Raw genomic sequence first — 27,721 nt, 5'->3', positions numbered from 1 at the left:
AGCAACAGTTTTCTAAAGGTTGACAAAAATCAGATGCTGTGCAGGGCACTGCAAGAACACAGATGGAAGTCCTTGCTGTTGAGGGCCTACAATCTAGGTGAGCTTCTGAGAATTTCTCACACTCTTTCTTGCTTGATAAAACAAAGTAACCATGGCAGAGAGCACTGGCATATTCCTACTTTCACACAAGCTGAATAGAATGAGCAGTGCTTTCCAGATTCCTATGAATGTGCCTGTGAGACCCCAGGCATTTGAGAAATATTGACTTAAGAGTGAAGTTCTATTCGATTAAAAAAAATCTTTCAAATGCAAATTATCAGTCAAGTTTTATCTTTAACTGGCAAAATACACTTTAAGTATATATGAATGAAATGAAAATACAGATTTAAATTCTTATAATATTCTTGGGCTTGCACCCTATCCTTTTTACCCCTTCTCCTCCTCCGCCCCTGCCTGTAAACTAAGCCCAAATTTGAGACATAGGGTTATGGAATGAAATTTAGCTTGTAAAAGGATAGATTGTTTACCTAAGGCAATTCCTCCATGAGGGGGAGCCCCAAAATCTAAAGCCTGGAGTAGGTGGGAGAGCAATTTCACATCTTCCTGAAATTCAAAACATAATTCAATGTGAATACACACTGAGGGTCCATCGAATGCCACACAGTAAGCTTAGGTGCTAAAGGGAAAATAAAGCTGAGTTAAAAAAATACCTTAAGAGGTTGACAGTTTAGCAAGAGACTATGACAAGTCACAGATATTAAAACATGTAGAGACATGCCTGGCACTACGTGCCAGGCCCGCAGCCACACAGATTATACCGATAACGTAAACAGAGTAACACCAATTCAGGACATGGAGATGTGAGCCCAGAAAGGTAGGGTGAGAGCAAGAAACTGTCCTATCACAGGGCCAAAGGAGGAGAACATTAGTAAGAGGGGAATGGTGTCAAACACACCTGGGAGGTAGGACAGCTTGGTGGCCAAGAACAGGCCACTGGGTTTGGTGGCTCTGCAAGTTAATTCATGTGGGTCAATGTGTGTAGATATGTTGAAAGTGTATCTGACAATGGTTCTCTCACCAGGCTACACATCAGAAACAGGTGGGGACCTTTTAAGGAACAGATGCCAAAGTCTCACACTTAGAGCTTTTTATTTAATTGGTCTGGTGTGGACTAGTGGGCTGGTTTTTTATTCTTAACACTTTGCCGTTGATTCTGTTCTCATGTGCAGTAGGGCTGAGAACCACTGGTGGGAGGGAAGAAGCAGAAGTGGTGAATTCTCCATGGACTCATTTAAGAAGCTTAACAATGAAAGGAAGAAAATCAGCTGGGAAACTGATGGCTGGATGCCTTGAGTTGGGAGGAGAAAAGTTAAGGGACCTCACCATGACCTTAAAGCTAATGGGGAGTCTGGGGATTTAAGTTCTCCAATCCTGCTCTCAAAAAATAAAGTGCTTTCATCCTACCCCCACCCCTGTTAGTTAATCCCACAAAATGACCTTTCAGGACCAGACTCTCTTGGACACTTGCCATTCTGAAATCTATCCTGGCCTTCTATGGAATCGTCAAGAAACTGCAGATTCTTAGGCCCACATCTGTATAGACTCTTTTTATTTTTTATTTTTTAAAAAATGTTTATTTTTGAGTGAGAGAGAGCGAGAGCGAGCAAGCATGAGTGGGGGGAGGGGCAGAGAGAGAGGGAGACACAGAATCCGAAGCAGGCTCCAGGCTCTGAGCTGTCAGCACAGAGCCCAACACAGGGCTTGAACCCATGAACTGTGAGATCATGACCTGAGCCAAAGTCAGATACTCAACTGAGTGAGCCACCCAGGCTATCTTAAAAACATTTTTTTAAAAAAAAGAGGTTAGAGTGGGAAAGAGCCAAAGCATAAGAGACTGTTAAAAACTGAGAACAAACTGAGGGTTGATGGGGGGTGGGAGGGAGGGCAGGGTGGGTGATGGGTATTGAGGAGGGCACCTTTTGGGATGAGCACTGGGTGTTGTATGGAAACCAATTTGACAGTAAATTTCATATATTAAAAAATAAACAAACAAACAAAAAAACAACAACAACAACAAAAAAACAAAACACTTTTTTTTTTCAAAGTTTATTTATTTATTTTGGGGGGAGTGAGAGAGAGAGAGAGAGCAAGTGAGCAGAGGAGGGACAGAGAAAGGGAAGGTGAGAGAATCCAAAGCAGGCTTTGCACTGATGCTGTGAACGCGGAGCCTGATATAAGGCTTGAACTCACAAACTGTGAGATCATGACCTGAGCTGAAATCAAGAGTCTGTTGCTTGACTAACTGAGCCACCCAGATACCCCCTAAAAACATTTTTTTAATGTTTATTTTTTTTATTGTGAGAGAGAGGGAGCACACACGCATATGCGTGCATGTGGAGGAGGGGTAGAGAGAGAAGGAGGGAGAGAATCCCAGAATCCCAAGTGGGCTTTGTGCTATGGGGCTTGAACTCATGAAACCGTGAGATCATGACCTGAGCCAAGATCAAGAGTCAGACACTTAACCAATAGAGCCACCCAGTCACTCATCTTTAAAATGGGCAGAATAAGGGTATTTATCTCAAAAAGTAATTGTGAGGATTAAATGTATCAATGCAGATAAAGTACCTACTGCCTCGCATATATAGTAAGCACTAATAAACAGCTTTTATTATCATTTACTTTTCAAAGTCTTCAGTAAAAGTAGAGAGACAAGCCAACACTATTCTGTATCTACTGAATCCTTCATTCATAAAATTAAAAAAAACAACACAAACATTCTTGAAGGCAGCTATACTCACCACTATACCACCAACACCAGCTAAAACAGCAAATATTCTGGTTAAAACAAAAAAAGCAGGTTAAGAGATGATGTCACCTTTAGCAGTGTTGCCAGAATGTAACGCTGGAGCTCTGCGTCATGTATTCGGATAGAACCACCTCCTATCTCATTGCCATTTAAAACCAAGTCATAGTGTTGGCTACGGACCTAGAAGATTCACAGAGTCTTTATGTTAGAGAAAATTTCTAATTTTCTGTTCTACACGTTGAAGATGCTACAGCAATTCAGAGACAATGTATTAACTGTGGGCTCGAACCCGACAATTTTTTCCGAGGTTTCCAGAAGTGGGTCAGACTGTGAAATCTGAACTTCTTTGCCCTTGTTTCCACATTTCCTTTTAAACTGGAAGTACTGATACGGTACCTGTTTGGGTTCAGTGTGTAAGAGGTGGATGTCGTTGGGGTGGGGAGCAGTAAATGGGTGGTGGGCCGACTCCAGCTCTCCAGGATTTTCCTCCTTGGGGAGGAAGAGTGGGAAATCCACAACCCAAAGGAAAGAGAACAGAGCTGGGTCACGGAGCACCAATCCTCTTGCTTCTAGAAGGTCAGCACATTCCAGTCGTAGTTTTCCCAAAACAGAGCACTGGGAACAGAAAACACAACCACTGAGTTAACTGCGGTGACAGAGTAGACAGCAGATGACACAACCTGGACTCTATAGTCAGGCTATCCTCTGGGAAGGGATCAGGAAATTAACAGATGACACTCTGGGGCACCTGGGTCCAACTTCGGCTCAAGTCATGATCTCATGGTCTATGAGTTGGAGCCCCGCATCAGGCCCTGTGCTGACAGCTCAGAGCCTGGAGCCTGCTTCCGATTCTGTGTCTCCTTCTCTCTCTGTCCCTCCCCCACCCTCAAAAATAAATAAACATTAAAAACAAAATAAAAAAAAAAATAGATGACACACTCTGAGCCTCTCAGGAGACACAGATCTGAGGATGATCTGACCGCAATGTGGTTGAGAATGTCAGACTCAGCCGAGTGAGTAGGATTTGATAACAAAGTGATCGAGAGCACAGGTACCCCAGCTTGACTGACTTGGGTGTGTCTCAGTTTGCCTACTGACTAACTTCCCTACAGCTTTTTCTATAGTAAAATGGAGATAAATGTACCTACTCCGAAAGCCGTCGTGAAGACTGAGACAAGGCATGGAAGGTGCAATATGACTGGCAGCTATTGTGTTGTCTTCCTTACCGCTCCTGTAGGGTCGTGTGAGGCTCTGATGAGCGCCTGGCACACAGCTGATGGCCAGTACACGTTGGCTATTATTAGAGGGGCAGTACAGATTAGAGGTTAGTTTAAGAGTGTGACTTTTGGAACCGGACTTTGTGGGTTAGAGCTCTGGGTCCTCCACTTCCTAGTTGTGTGTGAGCAGATTTTTAACTTCTGTGCCTCAGGTCTCCTATCTTGGAATGGTAGCCATATCAGTCCTTCTCTCAGTAAGGCTGGCATGAGGATTAAATGAGTTAATATGCACAAAGTACTGAGAATAGTGTTGAGAAAATGGGAAGTGCTTCCTGAGTGCTAACTCTGATAAGCAGAACTTCCCTGAAAAAGGGCTGTCAGGACAAACTGTGCCTGGAGACATGCACAGGCGTCGCTTATATAGCCTCTTCATCTTACGTTTAAATATCCACACAGGGTGCTTGCACTGTGACATATTCAGAATGCTAATGCTATTCCACTTAAGTCTGGTTTCTAGTTCTTTCAAGAAATCCCGGTAGGAATTAGAATGGTACCTTCCTGAGAGAAGAATGCCAGTAGTTTCACTCCATACTAGGAGAGAGTAGAATGGCCAAATGAGTCTGCAGCAGGATTTCTGTATAATATAAAATCCTGTATAATATAAATTCTGTAAATATAAAATTCTGTATAATATAAAATATAAAAAATATTTTATATTATAATATAATATAAAATATCAATCTGTGATAAAGTGGACATTCCCTAGCAAGTTTAACAGTGATGTTCATGTCTAGTATTCAAAATAATGTTGAGGGGGCGCCTGGGGGGTTCAGTCAGTCGAGTGTCCGACTCTTGAACTCTGGTCATGCAGGGTTGTGGGATCGAGTCCCGCATTGGGCTCTGCACTGAGTGTGGAGCCTGCTTAAGATTCTTCCTCTTTCTCTTTCTCTTTCTTCCTCTCTCTTTCTTTCTTTCTCTCTCTCTCCCTCCCTCCCCCTTTGCCCTCTCCCCCAACTCATACTTGGTCTAAAATAAGAAACAAAAACCAAAAAAAACCCAAAACAAAAATAATGTTGATTAATCCATTGAAAAATGATGGTGGCATCGAAACAGATTTGTAATTAAATACCTTTCTTCACTCCACTATTGCAAGGGAGGGGAAGGAGAGTGGGTTACATTTATTTATTAAAAAAAATTTTTTTTAGATCTTATTTATTTCTTATTTACTCATTCATTCAGAGTAATCTCTACCCTCAACGTGGGGCTCGAACTCATGACCCTGAGATCAAGAGTCACATGTTCTTCAGATGGAGCGAGCTAGGCACCCTGACAGTGGGGTACATTCAGCACTGAAACTGAACTCTGAAACTTCTCCTTTGGAAGGAAACAAGGGTATGTATGGTGCAAATACAAATTAGAAGAATGAACTTGATAAAGTACTAATCAGACACCAATGCTATAAAGGAATCATACTTTAGTGCAAGAATGAATTTATATTACACTTGACCTTTCCAGTATATTTTCAACATTCATGCTTGACTTCTATTCCATACTTGTGTATGTTTTACATGGTCTCTATGGCCAAATCCAGTCTTACACAGATCTCCTTAAGCACAGAGATTTAGCCAGAGCGTGGTGGCACTCAGTACCCCCGGCTGCTGCTCCTGAGGAAGAGGGTCCTGCCCTGACCGAGCAGGGCCAGAGATGTCTGCCAGCCCAGTAGCCTTCCAGCATCTCATCTGTCCCTCCACAGGTTCAAAAGTTTGGGATTCCCAAATTTTCCTAATCTGCAACATCTCGAAAATGAAAATATTTTCCACAGTGATGATCGATAGCCCTTTACCTAAGTGGCCTTCCTAATCAGAGCCAGATCTAACCTGTGTGAACAATGCCAATGGAGGCTGGTAGCTGGTGAAACACACTCTAGTTTTGATACAGTATGGTAAGTGCCGAAAACATTTATTAATATAAAAACTCATGCAGAGCAGCTCCACTTATTGAAATGAACACTTTTAAGTATGTATTATATATGCAGGAGAAAAGAGGCATCGTTCAGCATCAACAGTACAGACATTTAGAGGTAGTGCTCCTTACTGCTTTCCTGTGCTCTCCGGCCGTGAGCAGGACCACACCGTCCTCTTGGATCTCCATCAGTCTGATTAGTTCTGATCTTTGCTCCTCCATTATGGACTTAGCAACTGGAGAATTCCAGTTTCTATTGGCTTTTGGGAATACAGGTAAGACTTCCTGTGATAAAGAAAAAGACTTACTCACATTTTTTTTTTTTTTTAAAGTGGGGTTGATTTACTTTTCTTGTAGTATATAAAGATTTCTTGTTCTCCACAGAACTGAAGATGGTCTTCATTCCCTCCCTCAACCCCTTCAAAATGATACTAAATGAATTACAAAAGGAATCTCAACATAATGAAAAAATGAAAGGGGATATAAGGTGGGGAAATACTGCAGATTTGTGGCAGGCTGCAAGGGAACAGAATAGGAAGGATCAAAGCAGCAAGACACAGGAAGCTCTGGCCTGGAGAAAATCAGAGCGGCCTCAGCACAAGAAGGAACTGATTTTAGCAGAAGCCTAGAGAGGCTCAGGACTCTTAGGAAGCTTTGGTTTCCCAGGGTAATGGGCAACGACTCTGCTGCTCCCACTAAACTGATCCTACCCATTCACAAAGCCCTTCCGAGGACCCCGTGCTCCCAAACAGCTTTAAAAAAAATTTTTTTTAAGTAACCTCTATACCCAATGTGAGCTTGAACTCATGACCTCCGAGATCACGCTTGTGAGTTCAAGCCCTGCATCAGGCTCTGCGCTGATGGTGTGAAGCCTGCTTGGGATTCTCTCTCTCCCTCTCTCTCTGCCCATGCACACACTCTCTTTCCCTTTCTTTCTCTCTCTCTCTTTCTCTTTCTTTCTCTCTCTCTTTCTCTTTCTTTCTTTCTTTCTCTCTCTCTCTCTGCCCATGCACACTCTTTCCCTTTCTTTCTTTCTTTCTCTCCCTCTCTCTGCCCATGCACACTCTCTTTCCCTTTCTTTCTTTCTTTCCCTCTCTCTGCCCATGCACACTCTTTCCCTTTCTTTCTTTCTTTCTCTCCCTCTCTCTGCCCTTTCTTTCTTTCTTTCTCTCCCTCTCTCTGCCCATGCACACTCTTTCCCTTTCTTTCTTTCTTTCTTTCTCTCCCTCTCTCTGCCCATGCACACTCTCTTTCTCTTTCTTTCTTTCTTTCCTTTCTTTTTCTCTCTCTCCCTCTCTCTGCCCATGCACACTCTCTTTCCCTTTTTTCTTTCTTTCTTTCTTTCTTTCTTTCTTTCTCTCTCTCTCTCTCTCTCTCTCTCTGCCCATGCACACTCTCTTTCCCTTTCTTTCTGTCTTTCTTTCTCTCTCAAAATAAATAAATAAACTTAAAAAAAAAAAAAAAAAAAAAGGACCTGAAAAGAAAGAGATAATTTAGGGACCAAAGGAGTAAGGCCCGAATCCTCAAAGGCAGTGAGAAATAGATTTTACCAATAAAAGCAGAATAAAGTATGATGGAAAAAAACAAGAAACAGCTACTGGGACATAAAAATGATTGGTTAAAAAGAATTCAACAGAAGAGTTGAAGAGATCTCTCAAATGAAAAGGACAAAGAGAATGAAGGGAAAGGACACAGAAAAAAAAGAGACATACAATTTACAAAAGGAGGTCCGAATAGAAATCAAAGAAATTCCAAAAAGACTACAGAGAATGATGAAGTCAAAACAATTAGTACTAGAAGAATTTTCCACAGATGACAGACATGAGCCATCACATTGGCTTCTAGAGTACACTGAATGCAAAATGACCCAAAGGTACACAAACTGAAATTTCAGAACATGAACAATCAGGAGGCTGAATGCTTCCAAAGGAAAACTATCAGGTTTGCTACAAAGGAATAAATTCATATAAGCATCAGGCTTCTCATCAGTAACAACAGGTACAGGAGAAAAAAACAATGCCTTCAACAAGCTAAGGCTGTGCTGGGTAATACAGTGGCCACCACTCACAGGTACCTATTGAGATTAATTGAAACGAAATGAAATTAAGAATTCAGCTCCTCAGGTATACCAGCCACATTTCAAGCACTGGATAGCTATGCTGGCTAATGGCTACCATATTGGATGATGCAGATACAAAACATTTCCACCATCACAGAAAGTTCTGTTGGACAGCACTGCTCTAAAGGGATATGACTGCCAATTTAGGATTTTATACCAAAGCCAAATCAGCAATCAAATGTGAGGTTTTGAACATAAAGACATTCTTGGACCAGCAAGTTTATCTCTTGCCTGCCTTCCTGGAAGTTACGTGAGAATCTACCTCAGCACAAATAAGAAAGAGGAAGATCTGGGATCTAGGGAAAGTGGCTTCAACTCAGAAGCAGGATGTAGAAAAGGTCAGAAAGACAGCTGTGCAGAAGGTACAGAGTAGTTAGGTGTGGCCTGTGTATGGGAGCTGTGTCTCTCATGCAGGAAGTTAACAGATAAAGTTCAAAATGGAGAAGTAAAAAAAAAGGCAGTATGTAGATGCATATCTAAAAATGGAAGCACTCTGGTTGGAGTGGGTCTGAAGTGGCATGAGCTAGAGCAAACACTTATTGCATCTCATTGTTAATCCTTCTTTACCATTTGTGTTTTTACCTATGTGCATGTAGCATATTGCTAATTCATACACATATTACAAATGTAAGCCAAGTTAGAATATATTAATAATACGAAAAAAACAGGGGAGCCTGGGTGGCTCAGTCGGTTGAGCATCCAACTTTGGCTCAGGTCATGATTTCATGGTTCATGAGTTCAAGCCCTACATTGGGCTCGGAGCTGTCATCACGGAGCCTGCTCCAGATTCTCTGTCCCCCATCCTCTCTCTGCCCCTCCCCTGATCACACACACGTTCTCTCTCTCAAAAATAAATAAACACTTAAAAACAAATAAATAAGTAAATAAATACATTGAAAAAACAGAAGCAGTGCCCATTTCTTCTATAAAAATCCAGGAAATTAGAAAAGTAAAAAAGAAAAGAAGAGAAGAGGAAAGCAGAAAATTTAATAAGAGTTCTATCAACTAAAGGCTACTGATCCTGTGGTTTCTAGATACAGATTTCAAACATTGGAAAGATAAAAGTGAAGAAACAAAATTGGGAGATCTAGAATTGCCAATTTTGAATTTTGTCAAGGGCATAAAACAAACCTAAAACATTATCTACTAGTACCTCATTTCATAAAAGAAAAAAAACTTCTACGTCAAAGAACAACGAGATGTAATGGATCATTCTTTAAACTCATTTAACTTTATGAAAAGCTTTTTATATTACTCTGACTTTTGTCATTTTGCCTTGACCTATTTTGGAAATCATTTTCCTAATCTTTTTCTTTCTTATTGAAAAATGCCTTTAAGCCTGAGGTATGATACGGCGGTGGGAGGGGTGGGGAGTCCATTTTCAATACTCAAATACTGTTTTTGTGTTGTGTGTTAGGTAGGCTTCTGGCACAGTGCAGAGACAAATGTAGGGCTTGAACTCACGACCCTGAGATCAAGACCTGAGCTGAGATTGAGAGTCAGCTGCTCAACTGACTGAGCCATCCAGGTGCCCCACAAATACTGTGTTTTTACATGGTTATGAGCAGTGTTTATTTAATTCTGTATTTTCCTTTTCATACAAATCATTACAACATGAACATTACCTCCATACTACAAAACTCGTTGGAGAAAAAGTTTTAAAAAACAACTCTAGGGGCACTTGGGTGGCTCAGTTGGTTAAGAATTCAACTCTTGGTTTTGGCTCAGGTTATGATCTCACGGTTCTTGAGTTTGAACCCCACATTGGGCTCTGCGCTGACAGCTCGGAGCCTACCTGGGACTCTCTCCCCTCTCTCTCTGCCCTACCCCACTCGTGATTTCTCTCTCTCAATATAAATAAACTTAAAAATAAGAAGCAATTTTATTTCCTTTGAGTTTACTTTATTTAATCATTGCCATATAATTTCATTTTATTCCTATTGTAAATGATACTATGATGAACATAGTCTTCTCATATTTAGAATGTTTTCTGTAAAGCATATCACAGAAAACCAATGACCCAAAGAGCATGATTATTTTTAAAGTTACTGATTCTGAAAAGGCTGAGGCCATCGACAGGTCCAGTGACAAGGTAAGAAGGCCCATCCCCCACTCCCGGTCCTCCATAGTTCAGTCCTACCATTCACCAAGCCAAGAACACACATGTGTCTGTCAAAGGTGTATTCCGGATTTTAAAACGGGTATGGGAAGAGCAACGAATGCAGGCTTTCTTTCAAACCTTGGGCACACGGGGCTCTAATCTACTCCTAACTGAATTAAAATTCCATATTTATTAAAAAATTTTTTTAATGTTTATTTATTTTTGAGACAGAGAGAGACAGAGCATGAGTGGGGGAGTGACAGAGAGAGAGGGAGACACAGAATCTGAAGCAGGCTCCAGGCTCTGAGCTGTCAGCACAGAGCCCGACGTGGGGCTCGAACCCACGAGCCGTGAGATCATGACCTGAGCCGAAGTTGGATGCCCAACCGACTGAGCCACCCAGGTGCCCTAAATTCCACATTTATTTTAAAAACTATGGTTGAACTTTCACATTTTGATTAATGGTGAATTGGGATTAGATTAACTTTAGTAATAAAAAGACAAAAATAAAAAGACAAAAAATGTTCTGAAGTAACAAGACCTCAAAACTAATGACTGTATAAGAGCTCTAACAATTATTAAAAATATTGGATCCCTAAAAGAGAAAAAAACTCTTGCAATTAAATCCTTACCTGATTAAAATGGTCAGCTGCCAATTTTCTAAGAGACTCAATGTCCTTCCTTTTTAAGTATTTCTGATGAAAGAAAATCAAAGTAAGCTTACAATATGACGGCTTCATAAACATGTCTATGATATCAAATGGGATACAAATATATTTTGTGTCCTTCCATCACAATAGTAAGATTCAACAGAAGTTTAGTTTCTGCTTCCAAGGGACAAAATTTTAAAGCTTGTAACAGGGCCTATTAACATTCCCCCTCCCCCCCCAATTATGCAGGCCTCACTGGAAATGGCTGTGAATGTATTCCACAGAAGATCCTGTGTGTGTGATATGGAGGGTAAATGTTCAAAACAAATCTTTACAACTGAATTGTGTAAGAAAAAATAACTTTCAGATCAAAAAGAGGACTCAGAATTTGCTTATTTCAGGTCTCAAAATGCTTTTTATATCTTACTTTTTCTAAATCATCTAAATCATCAAGCTTTGTAAGTGAGACGCCCTGACCATCATCATAACTAATATTCTTGGGGCACTAGACTAGGTATGGGAGACACAAAAAGGTGGAGACATGGTTCACAACCCCACACTTCCTATAATATGCATGGGGAAGACCGGGCATACACAAATTGAGGCAAACAATAACAACACACAATATACGTTACACTGAGCTTACCTGGACACATTCATTATGTCTAGAGTATGGACACAAATTACTTTCCACTAAACGTGAGGTGAATAAAAAGTAATGAGACTGAATTCTCATTCCCATTTTGAATACACTAATATGCTCCAGTATACAAACGAGTAGTCTTTCAAACTAGTAGTTTTCTTCAAAGTACTTCTGGAACCCCTCTTATTAAATTACGTTCAGCACAGGTGGGGTAACTCCAGAAAACAGACGTGTCTCATCGCTTCAGGGTCAGTGTTCGCCTAGACCAACCATTCCTTCTCCTGCCCTTGTTTTTCGTCTTTTGCTTTTCACAGCATCACTTCTTTTCTCCTCCCCTGTCTGAACGCAGACAAGACCAGAGCCCTGGGAAGACTGAGAACCAACATGCAAGTGCTGGAGCTGATAGGGGCTGGGAGTCTTTGGATAAACTGAGGCTGGAGCCAGGGTATGAACACAATTTCATGCTCATCACTGGTGGGAATGAGCCCAGATGAAGTAGAGGAGTACTTTATGGCATTTTTTAAAAGGAAGAAAAAAACCTCTAGATCTGGAGTGCAAACTCATACTCACAAGGTTTTATTCTCCACTTACAGTTTTGGGGACACTATTAGACTTCATATGAAAATATATATTCTTATGAAAAGAATTGTTCTTCTTGAAGTTTAAATGTGCCACTGTTGAACATATCTACTTCCCAAATATACGCTCTAGAGAAACAGAACTGTACATGACTTACTGCTCCTTCAGAGATACATATGGCCTTGACCGTTCCTTGGGGTTTACTAAGTGCATCCTGAAGAAATCCAACCTTTGTGTTTCTGAACACATCACTAATATCTACAATCTATAAAATGGGCAACAAAAAAGGGTAAGTAAAAAGTGAAGTGATTTTTATCTCAAAAACGTTTACAAACAAGATTCTAAAGAACCCAGTAGACCTTGTTAACATTTATAGAGTGCATTCATAGTGTTTACCATGCGTTGGGCACCATGACAAGGATTAATATTCTAATGTATTATTCATTATTATTAATTCATTTAATCAGTACAACAGATTCTAAGATAGGTACTCTCATTTTTCCCATGTAACATATGAGGAAACCAAGGCACAGAGAGGACACTAAATCAGCCAAGATGACACAGCTGGTGGGTGGCAGAGCCAGAATTTAACCTAAGAAGTCTGACTTAACGGGGGCACCTGGGTGGCTCAGTCGAGTGAAGATCCAACTCTTAATCTCAGCTCAAAATCTCGGTTGATGATGGTTCATGAGCTTGAGCCCTGAGCCGGGCTTTGCGCTTAACAGTGTGGATGGAGCCTGCTTAGGATTCTCTCTCTTCCTCCTCCCCCTCTGCCCTCCTCCCACTCGTGTGTGCCCACATACTGTCTCTCTCTCAAAATAAAGAAATAAACATGAAAAAAATTAAAAAAAAAAAAAAGAACCACTATTCCACATTACAAAAGAAGAAATAAAGAATGCTGAAGTTGACAGCTGTAAGCTGTTAGTTAGGACTTTGTATATTATATATTTTTCATCCTAAGACATCCTAATGCTGCTAGAACTTCAACTTCTAAGGAATGTGCACTGAGAAATGGGATACAGAAATGTCACCAGCATGACAGACACGAAGGGCTGTTCCTAAGAGCAAATGAATGAGAGGCTTTGCTAATGGAAACTGCTCTATAGAAATATGACCCTTAACCTTAGTTAAAAATGTGTAGATTTTGATACTTTGAATAAACATTTCCATATGTTTGAGGTCTTTATAGGCTAGGGAAAAAGAATAACTCTTTTTAAAAAAAAATTTTTTTTTTAATGTTTATTTATTTTTGAGACAGAGAGACAGAGCATGAATGGGGGAGGGTCAGAGAGAGGGAGACACAGAATGTGAAGCAGGCTCAGGCTCTGAGCTGTCAGCACAGAGCCCGACGCGGGGCTTGAACTCATGGACTGTGAGATCATGACCTGAGCCGAAGTCAGATGCTTAACCGACTGAGCAACCCAGGCGCCCCAAAAAAGAGTAACTCTTAATCATCTGTCTTCCAAGTGTCATTTTAGCCTAAGAAAAATTGAAGAGGAAAGAATAGGGCTTTTTTTTTTCCTTTCAAGTTACCGCTAACATCCACATAATTAATAAATTCTCAGTAATAAAAACTTTATAGCAAGAACCATGCTCTTAGAAATGGGTCTTAGAATACAGTAGACAGAAAAAAATTACTACAGTTTTAATGGGCTATTATTCTCTCTTGCTGTAGCTTGGTAACAAGGCTAAGATTAACAACAAAAAATGTAACAGTGTGTATAATTTGTTGTAAATTTCAAAGTGGTTTAAAAGACTAGGACTATGTGGGGCAGAGTCTTGGAAAAGTGAAGAGAGGTACCTTCATCCCAAAGCGAGTGTCAGGTTTATCAGTTCCATAGCTGGCCAATGCCTCAGCAAAAGTCATAGAAGGAAAAGGAACCACCACAGGATCTTTATCACTGGGCCAGGAATACTGGAGCAAGCCCTCAATTAGACTCCGGATTCCAATCTGGTCTACAAAAGACATCTCTATGTCAATCTGAAACCAAAATAACATATGGAAACTAACTTAAACAGCCATGATATTAATATGTACATATTTATATATTTCTCTGGTTTCAAGTTACCACAGGATTCTGTATAAAAATACTTAATGCGTGGATGAAGGTTGGGGGGACAAATATTACCGTACATCTGTTTTATGTCAGGCATTGTGTGAATGCTTTACAAATATCAGCTTGCTTAGTTCTCATCGCTATTCTCACAGCTGAAGGCTGGGAGAGGCTACGTAACTTGCCTGTGTACATGCAGTTAGTAAATAGTGAAGATGCATTTGATTCCAAGTCTGGCCAACTCCAAAGCTTATGATTTTTGCACTTCACCATACTGATTAACATGGTATCATACAACAATCAAATCATGATAGATTTGATGAGTCCAAAGATTAAACAGATTAAATACCAACATACAGAATTGTTGATTCGTAACGTACGAGATTTGTTTTAAGAACTTTATCCTACCATGGCCATTAAAACACTGTTGGAATCTCTGGCATTTCTTAGTTGATGACTATACTCCTTATAAAACGGACATATGGAATGGATCAAAAATTAAACCATTAGTGTCTCAACTGCAGGTTAGTTTAATTAAACATCTGATGAATAAATGTAATGAGCAGTAAAGCACCGGCATACACTAGAGATATTGTGGGTTTGGTTCCAGACCATGGCAAGAAAGTGAATATCACAATAAAGTTGGTCAAATTAATTTTTTGGTTTCCTACTGTATATAAAAGTTATGTTTAGGGCACCTGGGTGGCTCAGTTGATTAAGCCACCAACTCTTGGTTTCGTCTCAGGTCATGATCTCACGGTTCATGGGTTCAAGCCCCACATCGGGCTCTGTGCTGACAGTGCTGAACTTGCTTGGGATTCTCTCTCTCTCCCTCTCTTTCTGCCCCTCTCTCCCATGTCTTTCTCACTCTCAAAATAAATAAATAAAACTTAAAAAAAAAGGCATGCTTCACTATAGTGTAGTCTATTAAGTGTGCAATAGCATTATGTCTAAAAGAATGTATACACCTTAATTAAAAACACTTTATTGCTAAAAAAAATGCTAAGCATCATCTGAGCTTTCAGTGAGTCGCACTGGTCACAGATCACCAAAACAAATACAATATTCATGAAAAGTTTGAAGTACTGCAAGGATTACCCAAAACGTGACACAAAGACTCAAAGTGAACAAATGCCATTGGAAAATCTGTGCGGATACTTGCTCCACATGGGGCTGCCACAACCCTCAACCTGTAAACGAGGCGATGTCCGTGAAGCATGCGAGAGGGGAGTGCAATAGAACAAGGTATAGCCTGTGTATGAAATTACGGCCCGGTCTTGAAATGCGTGGCCATAGCAAGGCTGAGTAAGTGAGAGACAAAAGTGAACATAACTTAGTACCTGAGTAAACTCGGGCTGTCGGTCTGGTCTCGAACCTTCATCTCGATAACATCGGGCAACCTGAAAATACCTACAATTGAAAAATAGCACGATTTGAGGCATGATTCTAGGAAGATACACATACTTTTCCCCAAAAGTTCATGGCAGTGCAGTCTATGAAATAAATTAATAATGGTACCTGGAGGAACATAAGAAATTTAAAAATTCTTTATGATGCTCTAATCTAAGCAGATATACAGCAGACCCACAAGAAACTATACGTTGTCTTAAAAATATACAAGGGCACCTTCTGATATTCATATATTAGACTGGCATGCAAGGCAGTCTATAGTGCTTTACACACGCTCTTTGCTTTGCTTTGCTTTGGCCAAAGTGAAACACTTGTCGCTCCATGGCTTGTGCCAGGCCGTTCCCATTCTCATCTTCATCTGCTGAGACCCTGCATTATCCCAGAAGGCCTCGCCCACAAAGATTTTTTTCCTATTTCCCAAAACAATATCATTTCAAACCTCTTTATACCAGGTTTGCAACCCTTAACAAACTTATTTTTGGGTTCTATCACAGTTGGTTTTATTTATTACTCTGTCTTACTACATTCATTAACTCCTGGAGAGTGAAACCTATTCTTTTTGGTTTCTAATTCCCTGCACATCTACTAGCATAGAGCTTTGCATATGGTGGCCACCCAAAAAATCTTTACTCAATAACGACTATAATGTTTAGGGTATTTTACAAGTATTTTCCAAATGCTCACACATTTCCTAACTTCTTTTAAGAGATCAGATATTTTGTGTTCCCTTTTCTCCTCTCCACCTCCCTCCCCTTTCTTTTTCTGACAACGAACTACTAGCAATAGAGCTCACCTGTCTAAACCACCAACCATCAGAAGCTGCTTAAACTGTTGAGGACTCTGAGGGAGACAATAAAACTTTCCAGGTTCCCTGGATGGTATTACAAACTCTTTTGCACCCTTTTAATGAGAGAAGGAGAGCAGAAATATTGTTAACAAAATCAAACCTAAGGCCTGGTGGAAGTTAATACTTCAGCTCATCACTGAAATTAAAGATCGGGGAGCCTAGGAGGGCGGGCGTCAGTTAGGCAACTGACTTCGGCTCAGGTCATGATCTCACGGTTTGTGAGTTCGAGCCCCGCGTCGGGCTCTGCGCTGACAGCTTAGAGCCTGGAACTTGCTTCTGATTCTGTGTCTCCCTCTCTCTCTGCCCCTCCCCCACTCATGCTCTGTCTCTCTCTGTCTCAGAAATAAACAAACATTAAAAGAAAAAAAAATTAAAAAAAAAAAGAAATTAACTAAAGATCAATGACAGATCATTTCTTGCTTATCCTTTAGTCCCCCAAAAGGCTTGCACATAGTAGGCTTTAAACTATGTTTGCACATAGTAGGTAATAAATGTATGCTTGTTGAAATGATTTTCGAATTCTGTTACTAGCTTAAAGAATTTTGTGCAATTCCTTTCCAATAATTGCTAACTGCTTTTTTAAAAAAAATTCTTTTATTTTTAAAGTTTTTAAATGTTTATTTATTTTTGAGAGAGAGAAAGAGAGAGAGAGAGAGAGAGAGCTCAAGTTGGGGAGGGGAAACGAGAGGGAGACACAGAATCTGAAGCAGGCTCCAGGCTCTGTCAGCACAGAGCCCTTCGTGGGGCTCGAACTCACAATCCATGAGATCATGACATGAGCTGAAGCCAGACACTTAACCGACTGAGCCACCCAGGTGCCCCTCAAATGTTTTTATTTTAGAGAGAGTGAGAGTGCAAGTGGGGTCGAGGGACAGAGAGACAGAGAGAGACAGAATGTCAAGCAGGCTCCTCGTTCAGCGTGGGGCCCAATGTGGGGCTCAATCTCATGACCCTGGGATCATGACCTGGGCCAAAATCAAGAGTTAGACCCTCAACTGACTGAGCCACCCAGGCACCCCACTGACTGCTTTTTAAAATTAAACTACAGTTTTATAAGTCCATAGACTGTATAAATAGAGTAAATACCAATGTTTAGAAATTTTAATTCTTGGGTCGCCTGGGTGGCTCAGTCAGTAAAGCGTCTGACTTCTGCTCAGGTCATGATCTTATGGTTCGTGAGTTCAAGCCCCACGTTGGGCTCTGTGCTGACAGCTCGGAGCCTGGAGCCTGCTTCAGATTCTGTGACTCTCTCTCTCTCTCTCTCTCTCTCTCTGCACCTCCCCCGCTCATGCTCTCTCTCTCAAAAAATAAATGTTAAAAAAAAAATGTCAGTTCTTAATGAACAAGGGGTTTATTTTTAAGGAAACAATTCATTATTATTAATTTTAAAGAAATGCTTATTTATTTGAGAGAGAGAGAGAGAGAGAACGGAGGGAGGGAGAGAGAGACAGAGAGAGCACAAGTAGGGGAGGGGCAGAGAGAGAGAAAATCCAAAGCAGGCTCCACACTCAGCACAGAGCCAGGGCTCAATCTCATGACCTTGAAATCATGACCTGAGCTGAAACCTAACAGTCAAACGCTTAACCAACTGAGCCACCCAGGGGCCCCCAACTTTCTCAATTCTTAACAAAACCTAGGGGCACCTAGGTGGAAGACGGTTAAGCATGCGACTTCAGCTCAGGTCATGATCTCATGGCTCATGAGTTCAAGCCCTGAGTCGCGCTTTGTGCTGACAGCTCAGAACCTGGAGCCTGCTTCAGATTCCGTGTCTCCCTCTCTCTGCCCCTCCCCTGTTTGTGCTCTGTCTCTCTCTCTCTCTTAAAAATAAATAAACATAAAAAAAAATTAAAAAAACAACACCCAAACCTAGTTAATATGACCATCTTGAGGCAGTAAAATATATGGAAAAAATATAGCCAAGTGAATATAAAAACAAAGTGGTCCAATTTCATAACTAGTAGGATATTGTTAGTAGGCTGATTTAAGGAATATACATACCCCTGGAGTCCTCTTAAACAATGTTGGTGTTTCTATATCCACAAACCCTAAAAAGAGAGAAGCATCAGAATTTAACACATAGGAATTTGTCAAATATGTTGTCTACGATTCAATTCAACAAATCTGAGGCTACATTTTAATTAGGAATTTTGACTGAAATAAGTTACCATGCCTACTGAATACTGATTTCCACACATCCAAAAAGGAAGCTGAAGATTTTCATAAAACCCTATTTGGTTCATGAAGTGACACTTTTGTCATGAAATAATTCTAACTATTTGATGGATTCTTGTCTACTGAACTGTTTTGGTTTTCTAAATGTTCTGCTAGTATAGTAAAAATAATGTAAACATAGTAGGAAAAAAAACCCAGGACTGAATGAAGAGTCTAGTTTAATTCACAGGACATTTCTGAGCTCTTAACAAATTAGTATAAGCATGATAAAGAATTAAGAAAACTTAGAGATAACAGCCAAAGGGCTGTCCCACCTTCAAGACATCACCTTTAAACGGCTGTATTTGTGACCTAATAGAGAGCTAAATTATGCTCTAAGACACAACACTTGGAAATAAACCTTTCTTCAAAAACTGCTTTACACATTAAATGAATTCCAGACCTCTGGCAACTTGAGACCCAATGATGCTAAAGAGAGGACACGATAAAACTGCTGACGAAAACAGAAGACATGCTGAAAAGCTCATCGAGGTGTCCCTTACCATGTAGATTACAGAGATATTCCCGCATTTTCATGACCATCCGGGATCTCAGTCGCAGGTTGTACTGCATTTGGAAACTGCGCAAGTCTAAGTAGCGGTACTGCAAACGAAGAGCCTCTGTTTTCTATACAAATTTAAAGAGTTTTATGTTCAAACATTTTTTGAATACTAAAAAGATATTTAATGCAGAGCTTGACTTTTCAAAAACTTCAGTTTTATCTTTAGTTTCCACCATTTGTGAATAAATACAACACCATTCTTTTTTATTTATTTATATTTCATTTCCTTTATTTTAGAGAGAGAGATAATGAGCAGGGGTAGAGGGCTAGAGAGAGAGAGAGGAGAGGGAGAGGGACAGAGAATCTTAAGCAGGCTCTGCACTTAGTGTGGAGCCCAACTTGGGACTCAATCCCACAACCTTGTGTCCTTGGGACCCTGGGACCATGACCTGAGCTGAAATCAAGAGTCGGATGCTCAACCGCCGAGCCATTCAGGTGCCTCTAGAACACCATTCTTAATTCTGACAGCTGCTAAGTTTGTTACTAGCATAGATTTTACATTATTTTTTTTTACTATTATTATTGTTACCTTTTACTGATTGCAATTTGCCTACTCTCACTAAACATTTATCCATTCATTTAAGCCCACAGTTGAGTCTTGACAAAAATATTTGAAGACTTAAAAGATTTTTTAAAAATATACAGCAGGGGCGCCTGGGTGGCTCAGTCGGTTAAGCTTCCGACTTCGGCTCAGGTCATGATCTCACAGTTCGTGAGTTCGAGCCCCACGTCGGGCTCTGTACTGACAGCTCAGAGCCTGGAGCCTGCTTCACATTCTGTGTCTCCCTCTCTCTCTGCCCCTTCCCTGCTCATGCTGTGTGTCTCTCTGTCTCAAAAATAAATAAACATTAAAAAAAATTTTTTTTTAAATACACAGCAGAGTGCAAACAGCTATGACATTATCACCTGAGTTGGACTACAGGTAGAAGAAATGCAAGGGGACACAATCTCCATGGCTCAATGCATCGGAACTGGTGAGAAGGTCTGCTTATTTTCAAGTCTGTAAATCTCTGCATCTTTCTCTGTGCTGACAACTTTTTTTAAGTCCTTTTTCCTCAAATAGCTTATTTCTTTGATAATAGAAGAACTGTCACTTCATTCTGAAAGCTTAGCTGGGGGAAAAACTGGATTTCCTTTTTCCTCCCCCACAGAAAGATCAACCCTGTAATTACACTGCTTTTTCTACTTAAAAGATTAAGTTTTGAGAACTTAAATGTAACACTGACTATGCAATCAATTTAAAAACCTTTTCATAGATCAGTTTACAAATTAGATGTATATACATCTAGAACTGTAAATAATTGTGACAAAGCTCCAGATTATCTGGGTGTACTCCCCAGAGCTATTTAGCTCCAACAGCCCCTCAAACTTTGGCAAAGAACATCCTAAATTGCAATAATCAGATTTATATGCTTGGGAAGTCAAGGAAATGTTTTATCACTGTTAGAGGCTTAAACTTAAAAATGCAGGATCCCCCCATGCCATCTGACTATTTCCAAGCTTGACACAAATTTTCCTTCAAAATGTAAAACAGAAGCAATAAAAAACTTGAAAATAACAGCTCAAGTCTTAAAGGTAGAACCATGTTTCAAGCTGTCTGAAAAAGCAGCATGGGTGTTAAGGAACTGCAACAGCTTAATGCATTGTTGCTATTTCAGAACAGTTCACAGAGGAATAGAAGAGAAAACTTCAGGGGCACCTAGGGTGGCTCAGTCGGCTAAGCGTCTGACTCTAGATTTCCGCCCAGGTCATGATCTCACTGTTTGTGGGATTGAGTCCGGCATCAGGCTCTGTGCTGTTAGTGGAGCTGGGGATACTTTCTCTGTTTGCATGCTCTCTCTCTCTCTCTCTCTCTCTCTCCTCTGTTTGCATGCTCTCTCTCTCTCTCTCTCTCTCTCTCAAAATACATAGATAAACTTAAAAAAAAAGATTATAAAGAAAAAGAACACTTCACAACACATCTACAATAAAACACTTGATTTTGTGTTTTAAACTTTTTCTTTTAAAAACTCTGAAAACACTTTACTGGTTATCAACATTTTCTAGATACTCTATTATTTTTTAATAACAAAGGATGGCACCTTCACGAAGTCCTTAATTTCGAAGGGCAGCTTCTTGCAGGCATTCAGAAGTTGAGCTGATTTAACTTTGATTTCAATCTCACCTGTTGGCATTTTCTTAAAGAGAGAGACAGACAGAAGAGACCTATGTTTAAAAAATCACTCATCAGGACATGTACACAGTGAACATCTGTAAGACACATGCACTTATTTACATTTACATATGTAAACTGTGTAGGTGCTTAGAGCACATAATCCAAAGCATAAATGTATGTGCCAGATTTTGACATTCTTATGCATGTCTGTGGTCGATGTGCTCATTAACAGATGTCTTAACATGACCATCTGCACAGGTGTGTGTTTGTGGTGAAGATTTGGAATCTGTAGGATCATTCGTAGAACTTGCAGAGCTTTTTGTGCCTGATGTCTAGCAGGTGCTCAGTCTCTCGCTGAATGTGCAGACAGTGCAAATATATACAGGTCAAATTTATACACGGTTTCTAAACTACTCACTGGATTCTCTTGTCCTGGAGGTCGGGAAATTACCGTCCCGGATACTTGCACCACAGACTCCATTGGGGCTTCACATAAAATCTTCTTCACAGAAGCAGCAGACTATAGAATAAGAGAGGAAAACCGAACACATGAACTTAAAGGAATACGTAGTAACTACAGTAGTCTATGATTTATGGAAATAGAAATACTCACGGCTTAACTACTGTCCTTAAATACTGCCATAAATCCTGGGGCTGCCCTTAATGACTTTATTAAAGACTTTGGTAAATGACATCCCCATTTTGACTCCATAGAACACAGCCAGTAAAACTATTAGGTAAGAGTTTAAAAATTTTTTCCTTAAAGGAAAATGAGGAGAATGATGGATGTAAACAATTCCTACATACTTTTAAGGCAACTGTCTCCAGAGTTAGTCTTGGGGGCAGTTAAATCCAATAGCAATAATGGAGTACAAATGAAAGGAATTCTCCTGGGTTAGCTATGCTCTGGATCCTCATTCTTGAAAGATAATTCATTGCTCTTCACTTACTTCAAAGACTAAGAGCTGAATAAATCGTATGTTTCTTAGGTATACAAGCATTTGTAAACATTACAAGAGAAACCAATATTGCCCAACAAGTATCACATGAGCTATTTTTTTTTTTAATGTTTGTTTATTTTGAGAACGAGAGAGAATGAGCGAGTGCATGTGAGCAAGGGAGGGGCAGAGAGAGAGGACACAGAAAAAGAATCCCATGCAGGCTGTGCACTGGCAGTGCAGAGCCTGATGTGGGGCTGGAACTTATGAACCGTGAGATCATGACCTCAGCTGAAATCAAGAGTTAGATGCTCAATGGACTGAATCACCCAGGAGCCCCTGACACGGGCATTTTTAGTTCATCTAATTTTAATGGTAATTATTTTTTGAGCAGGTAGTACCTTCACACGGCTCAAAATTCAAAATTCAAAGGGTATGAATAAATATACAGTAAAAGTCCCACTCCCCAGAGGTACCCAATGTTACCAGAAACTTACATATTGTTTCATATGAAGGAACACTTCATAACAAACACACATACACACCCCTTTTTATGCAGGTAATAGGACTCTACGTGCTCTTCTGTATCCTGTTTTTTTCACTTGACAATATATTTTGGATTTTTTTCCAGATCAACACATAAAGAGTTTCTTTCATCTTTTTTCTACGGCTATAGCGATGTACGTCACTTCTTATAGGAGTCTCTTCTTAGGGGGGCATCAAGGTTTTCCCCCATTTTTTTCTATTAAAAAAATCCTGGGGTGTCTGGTTGGCTCAGTCGGTTAAATGTTCAACTCCTGATTTTGGCTCAGATCACGATCTCACAGTTCATGAGTTCCAGCCCCACAATGGGCTCTGCGCTAACAGCTTGGAGTCTGCTTTGGATTCTCTCTCTTCCTCTCTCTCTATCCTTCCCCTGCTCATGCATACACACACTCTCTCTCTCTCTCTCTCAAAAATAAATAAATAAACATTAAAAAAATTCCTGTAAACAGGGTGCCTGGGTGGCTCGAGTGAGTTATGCCTCTGACTTTGGCTCAGGTCATGATCTCGTGGTTCGTGGGTTTGAGCCCCGCATCGGGCTCTGTGCTGACAGCTCGGAGCCTGGATCCTGCTTCGGATTCTGCGTCTTCCTCTCTCTCTGCCCCTCCCCTCCTCACGCTCTGTCTCTCTCTGTCTCAAAAATAAACATTAAAAAGTTAAAAACAAAAAATTCCTGTAATGAAGAACCTTGTATTTATGTCATTTGCATTTGTGTAAGGTTAGGGGTAAGATAACTAACTGGAAATGAAACGAATGTTTTGAAACACTTACTAATTTGATATTGCCAAACTGCCCTCTGTAGACTTAGTGCCAATTTGTATTCCCCCACAAGAATGTATGAGTACTTGTTTTCCCAAACACAGTGTGCTATCCATCCAGTTTTAATGACAATTCTGTGTAGTTTTTTTTTTAATTTTTATTTTTTTAATGTTTTTATTTATTTTTGAGACAGAGACAGAGCATGAGCAGGGGAGGGGCAGACAGAGAGGGAGACACAGAATCTGAAACAGGCTCCAGGCTCTGAGCTGTCAGCACAGAGCCCGAAGCGGGGCTCGAACTCATAGACCGCGAGATCATGACCTGAGCCAAAGTCAGACGCCTAACCGACTGAGCCACCCAGGCGCCCCAATTCTGTGTAGTTTTAATTCACAATTTTGTACCTATGAGTGAGGTTGAACATATTTTCATATGCCTATTAAGCCACTTACGTTTTCTTTTACATAAATTTTATTTTCATATGCTGGGTTCATATTTCTACTGGTTCACTGGTCTTTTTGTTTGTTTGTTTTGAAGTAGCCCTTTAGAGAAATTAGCCCTTTGTGATATGAGTTGCACATATTTTTTCCCAGTTGGTCATTTGTCTTAGTGTTGCTTACGATAGTTTTTAGTTTCATTAACAATAAACTTCTGAATTTAAAACCTCCAACATACTTAGCTTATTCTACCACAGCATCAAAGAGGCTTTCAGACAACAGTAGGAAACCTACTATTACCTCATCCTGGGGAATGACAACTTGAACAAGCCCATGGAAATCTCTTAGCACCAGGAAGATGTTCTGCCTGATCAATGAAGAAAATGAACATGTTAAGATAAAATCTCTGCACCCAAAATGTAAGCAGGCAAAACAAATTAGACAAACAAAAAAACCCCATGCAATTTTCCATGTTTTTATAATACATAATTATGTGCTTTCATTAGCTACATTCATGCAATTATCTATGTAGCTAATTAATGGAAAAAAAAACGACTTTTCATTTTCTTTTCTTTTTTTTCTTTCAAGTAAATTCCAAGCTAAAGGCAGGACTTGAACTCACAACCCTGAGATCAAGAGTCACACACTCTGCCTACTTGAGCTAGCCAGGCACCCCAGAATTTTCATTTTCAATTTCAATTTTTAGCTGCTATATATACTGCTTACTAATGCCATCCAGATGGCTTGCATATCTATCTATCTATCTATCTATCTATCTATCTATTTATTTTGAGAGAGAGACAGAGAGAGAGTGCACAAGCAGGGGAGGGGCAGAGAGAGAATCCCAAGCATGCTCTGCACGGTCAGAGAAGAACCTGATGTGGGGCTTGAACTCACCAACTGTGAGATCATGACCTAAGCTGAAATCAAAAGTCAGACGCTTAACCACCTGAGACGCCCAGGTGTCCCAAAAGGCAAATTTTTAATTTTCACTGGCTTAAGTCTTTATAAGAAAATTTTACTAAAGTTGGGAACTTTCCACATATTAAAATCCAAAGAACATATTTTAGGATATTGGAAATATCTACTTGGTCATTTTTGAAATATAGCAGTATAAACTCTTTTCTCTCTCTCTTTTTTTTAAAGAATTTAATGTCTATTTATTTATTTTGAAAGAGAGAGAGAGAGGCCGAGGGAGAGGGAGAAAGAACCCAAGCAGTCTCTGTGCTATCAGCAGAGTCCAATATGGGTCCTGATCTCATGAACCATGAGACGATGACCTGCACCAAAATTGAGAGTTGGACACTTAACCAACTGAGCCACCCAGGTGCTTCTAAACTCTTCTCTTAAAATAAAAGATACAATTTCTAGAGGAGGTCCAACTACTAATTTAATACTTCTACAAACCATCAAAAGATCCCTCAAATTCCAACATTTTAGCATTCAACCTACATTTCTCATACTGCCCTTAGTACCAGGTGGAGGTACGGAAAGCCTCCTCAGATTTTGAGCTCAGGAGATAAAGTCACCAAATGTATGGGTCAAATATCCATCCATTTGGAACACATTCTTAAGGAAGTCCACACAATCTATGTATTTTGGAACTCTTCATTGTGAATTAATGTACTATTCAGGTACATGCTGGAATACAGAGATGAACAACAAAATGGGCTTTAATCTTAAGGAATCACTGTTTATCCTTTTAGGGTTTTTCTCTACCTAAATTTGGAATAAAATAAGCTTTTTTCATGGTAATGAAGCTTACCAGCTGGCCCATTCCCAATTACTGGTCCTAGGAACTCTTCAACTTTAGTAAGCCAAGGGACATTCAGTCCAGTGGAACATGCTTCGTTATTATACCCTTCAACAGATGTCATGCCAGTGACTCTATTTGGGTCTTTCAAAACAACCCTGAAACTGAATGAATTGTGAGAATCCTGCAGGGGCTACAAAGTTTGTACTGTTCTGACTGGTTGAAAATTAATAAAAGTTTGGAACTGACCGGGGGGGGGGGGGGGGGGCGGGAAACAACCACCAGGCATTCTTAAGCCAGTTTACCTTCGGTACTGAATCCATCCACACAAGGTGACTTCCTGGCCTAAGTGAGAAGAACGCAATTCTCCGCACGTGTTGGTCCGAGCAACAAAGCTACTCAATTCTTTAAAGCAGAAAAGATTAAAAATAGATCATTTGTGAATTGCTTAACATTAAAGACTCCTAAATTATTTCATTTTAGGTATTTCATGTCAATGAATTAAACTTACAAAGTAAGTTGGAAGTCTGTAATTTGATTCAATCACTATTCGATTTACCTGCAACTGTGTCAAAAGCCAAGTGAATTAATGGTCTTCATGTAAATTTTGCCCTGTCTTAGGAAATCTAAATTTGATCAGATAGCATTTGTGTTAAGACCTAAAATTAACCCTATTCTTAATAGTGCACATTTTCCCCAAATCGGACCTTAGGAATTACATTAGTTTGATGGTACGGTAAATGGCTTTAGTATGAATCTAGAGTGACACCAGTCACTTGTACACTAGAAAACACTATTCAAGATATTCTCAAATATTAAAGAATTTTTTAAGAATCCTTTTTATTAGTACCATCAGCTAAAAGCAGAATTCATGTGGTTACTTTTCTGCTTTGTTTGTTTTGTTTTTAACTCCAGGGGAAAATCTACATTATAAGACAGGAAGGAGTGAGTGATCTGTCTCTACACATAAGGATATCCAGTTAAGTCTACAGGAAAACGGAGTAAGAGCACTCCGGCCGTAGAGAACAGGAAGTACTGTTTAGAGGACAGAGCTCTTCACTGCTTTCAACCTGGAATTCTCCTCTGTGAACTGAGCATCAGTCTTCTGGAGAGAGAGCCCTGGATCAGGTGGGTGACCCTTCCGGTGGGTGTGGATAAACCCCTGCACAGCCGACTTAACCAACAGGAGAACATGTTGGAACCGCAGCAGGATGGCGAGAGACGCTTACGAATCCCAAGTTGCCGGTGTTGGATGGTGGTCAAAAGTCAGTTTAGGAAATATACACAAATCCCTTAAAATGCTAGGAGTTCCTGCTCTCTTCTCCAACATTTAAGCCATTTTCCGCTGAACATTCCAGTACACGTGTCTAGAAACTAGACAAATCTGCAAGTTCTTTAGCGTCCTTGGAGAGCGGATAGGGGAAAGACCTTTTTTCCACCCTCAATGCATCAGTTTCCACTTCTAACAAACCAAACTGCGGCCAGAAGAGCCGAAAACCATTCCACACAGCACGGCAGGGCGGGACTCCGCGACCATGCAGAGGAAGGGGCCGGTCACCAAGCGCACGCCCTTCCTTTCCTTCCACGCTTCCCCAAAGGTTCCCGCAGGCAGAACGGAAAACAGAAAGGAACTCAGCCTCAGGTTTCAAATCGCTCACACCTGGCGGTCGGCCTCCGGTCTTCAAAAAAAGGGAGGGCGAGCAAACCCCAAACACAAAACCTTCTCAGGGCCCGAACCCACACCCAGATCACTGCTGGGAGCCTAGCGCTTCTCATTCGGCTCCGCGAGCACCCAAGTTCAACCAATCAGAGCAGAGTTGCCGCCGCCATGTTTACTATGGGCGGAAATTTGAAGGAAAGCTTCGCGTAGATAGAAAAACGCTGAAGACTTAACTTCGCGCGATTAGCCAAGTTGACGGATAAGGGTTAGTCGCTCGACCTCAGTTAAAATGACGACCGTAGTTGCTTCACTAACGGG

At 40.4% G+C, this 27,721-nt stretch overlaps 1 protein-coding gene and 1 long non-coding RNA gene across 4 annotated transcripts in view; one reads left to right on the top strand and one right to left on the bottom strand.

Annotated features, from left to right (window-relative positions):
- The window catches only part of DARS2 (aspartyl-tRNA synthetase 2, mitochondrial), a 31,715-nt gene extending 4,004 nt beyond the window's left edge, over window positions 1-27,711 (bottom strand). Inside the window, exons 1-16 of one of the 3 annotated variants that reach the window (XM_060643549.3) lie at window positions 26,814-27,711; window positions 26,049-26,148; window positions 24,291-24,357; window positions 21,735-21,836; window positions 21,243-21,338; window positions 19,103-19,226; window positions 18,387-18,433; window positions 16,335-16,441; window positions 15,472-15,541; window positions 13,879-14,058; window positions 12,235-12,342; window positions 10,838-10,900; window positions 6,118-6,270; window positions 3,203-3,421; window positions 2,876-2,986; window positions 528-603 (exon numbers count right to left, since the gene is read on the bottom strand). In XM_060643549.3, coding sequence (XP_060499532.1) covers window positions 528-603; window positions 2,876-2,986; window positions 3,203-3,421; window positions 6,118-6,270; window positions 10,838-10,900; window positions 12,235-12,342; window positions 13,879-14,058; window positions 15,472-15,541; window positions 16,335-16,441; window positions 18,387-18,433; window positions 19,103-19,226; window positions 21,243-21,338; window positions 21,735-21,836; window positions 24,291-24,357; window positions 26,049-26,148; window positions 26,814-26,937 — 1,747 coding nt within the window. In that variant the 5' untranslated portion in view covers window positions 26,938-27,711. Of the gene's footprint in view, window positions 1-527; window positions 604-2,798; window positions 2,836-2,875; window positions 2,987-3,202; window positions 3,422-6,117; window positions 6,271-10,837; window positions 10,901-12,234; window positions 12,343-13,878; window positions 14,059-15,471; window positions 15,542-16,334; window positions 16,442-18,386; window positions 18,434-19,102; window positions 19,227-21,242; window positions 21,339-21,734; window positions 21,837-24,290; window positions 24,358-26,048; window positions 26,149-26,813 lie in introns of all 3 variants that reach the window. The other 2 variants (XM_060643550.2, XM_060643551.3) reach the window with 2 other exon arrangements.
- Window positions 4,767-6,171, top strand: LOC144614873 (uncharacterized). The gene is made up of 3 exons (XR_013553121.2): window positions 4,767-5,415; window positions 5,777-5,965; window positions 6,059-6,171. It is a non-coding gene; the product is annotated as an uncharacterized LOC144614873 (long non-coding RNA).
- Window positions 27,712-27,721: the final 10 nt, after the last annotated feature.

This window comes from Panthera onca, chromosome F1 (assembly GCF_046562875.1).
Source record: "Panthera onca isolate mPanOnc1 chromosome F1, mPanOnc1 haplotype 2, whole genome shotgun sequence".
NCBI classification, from domain to species: domain Eukaryota; kingdom Metazoa; phylum Chordata; class Mammalia; order Carnivora; family Felidae; genus Panthera; species Panthera onca.
The sequence above is the reverse complement of the archived record's forward strand: the minus strand, read 5'-3'. Positions and strand labels throughout refer to the sequence as shown.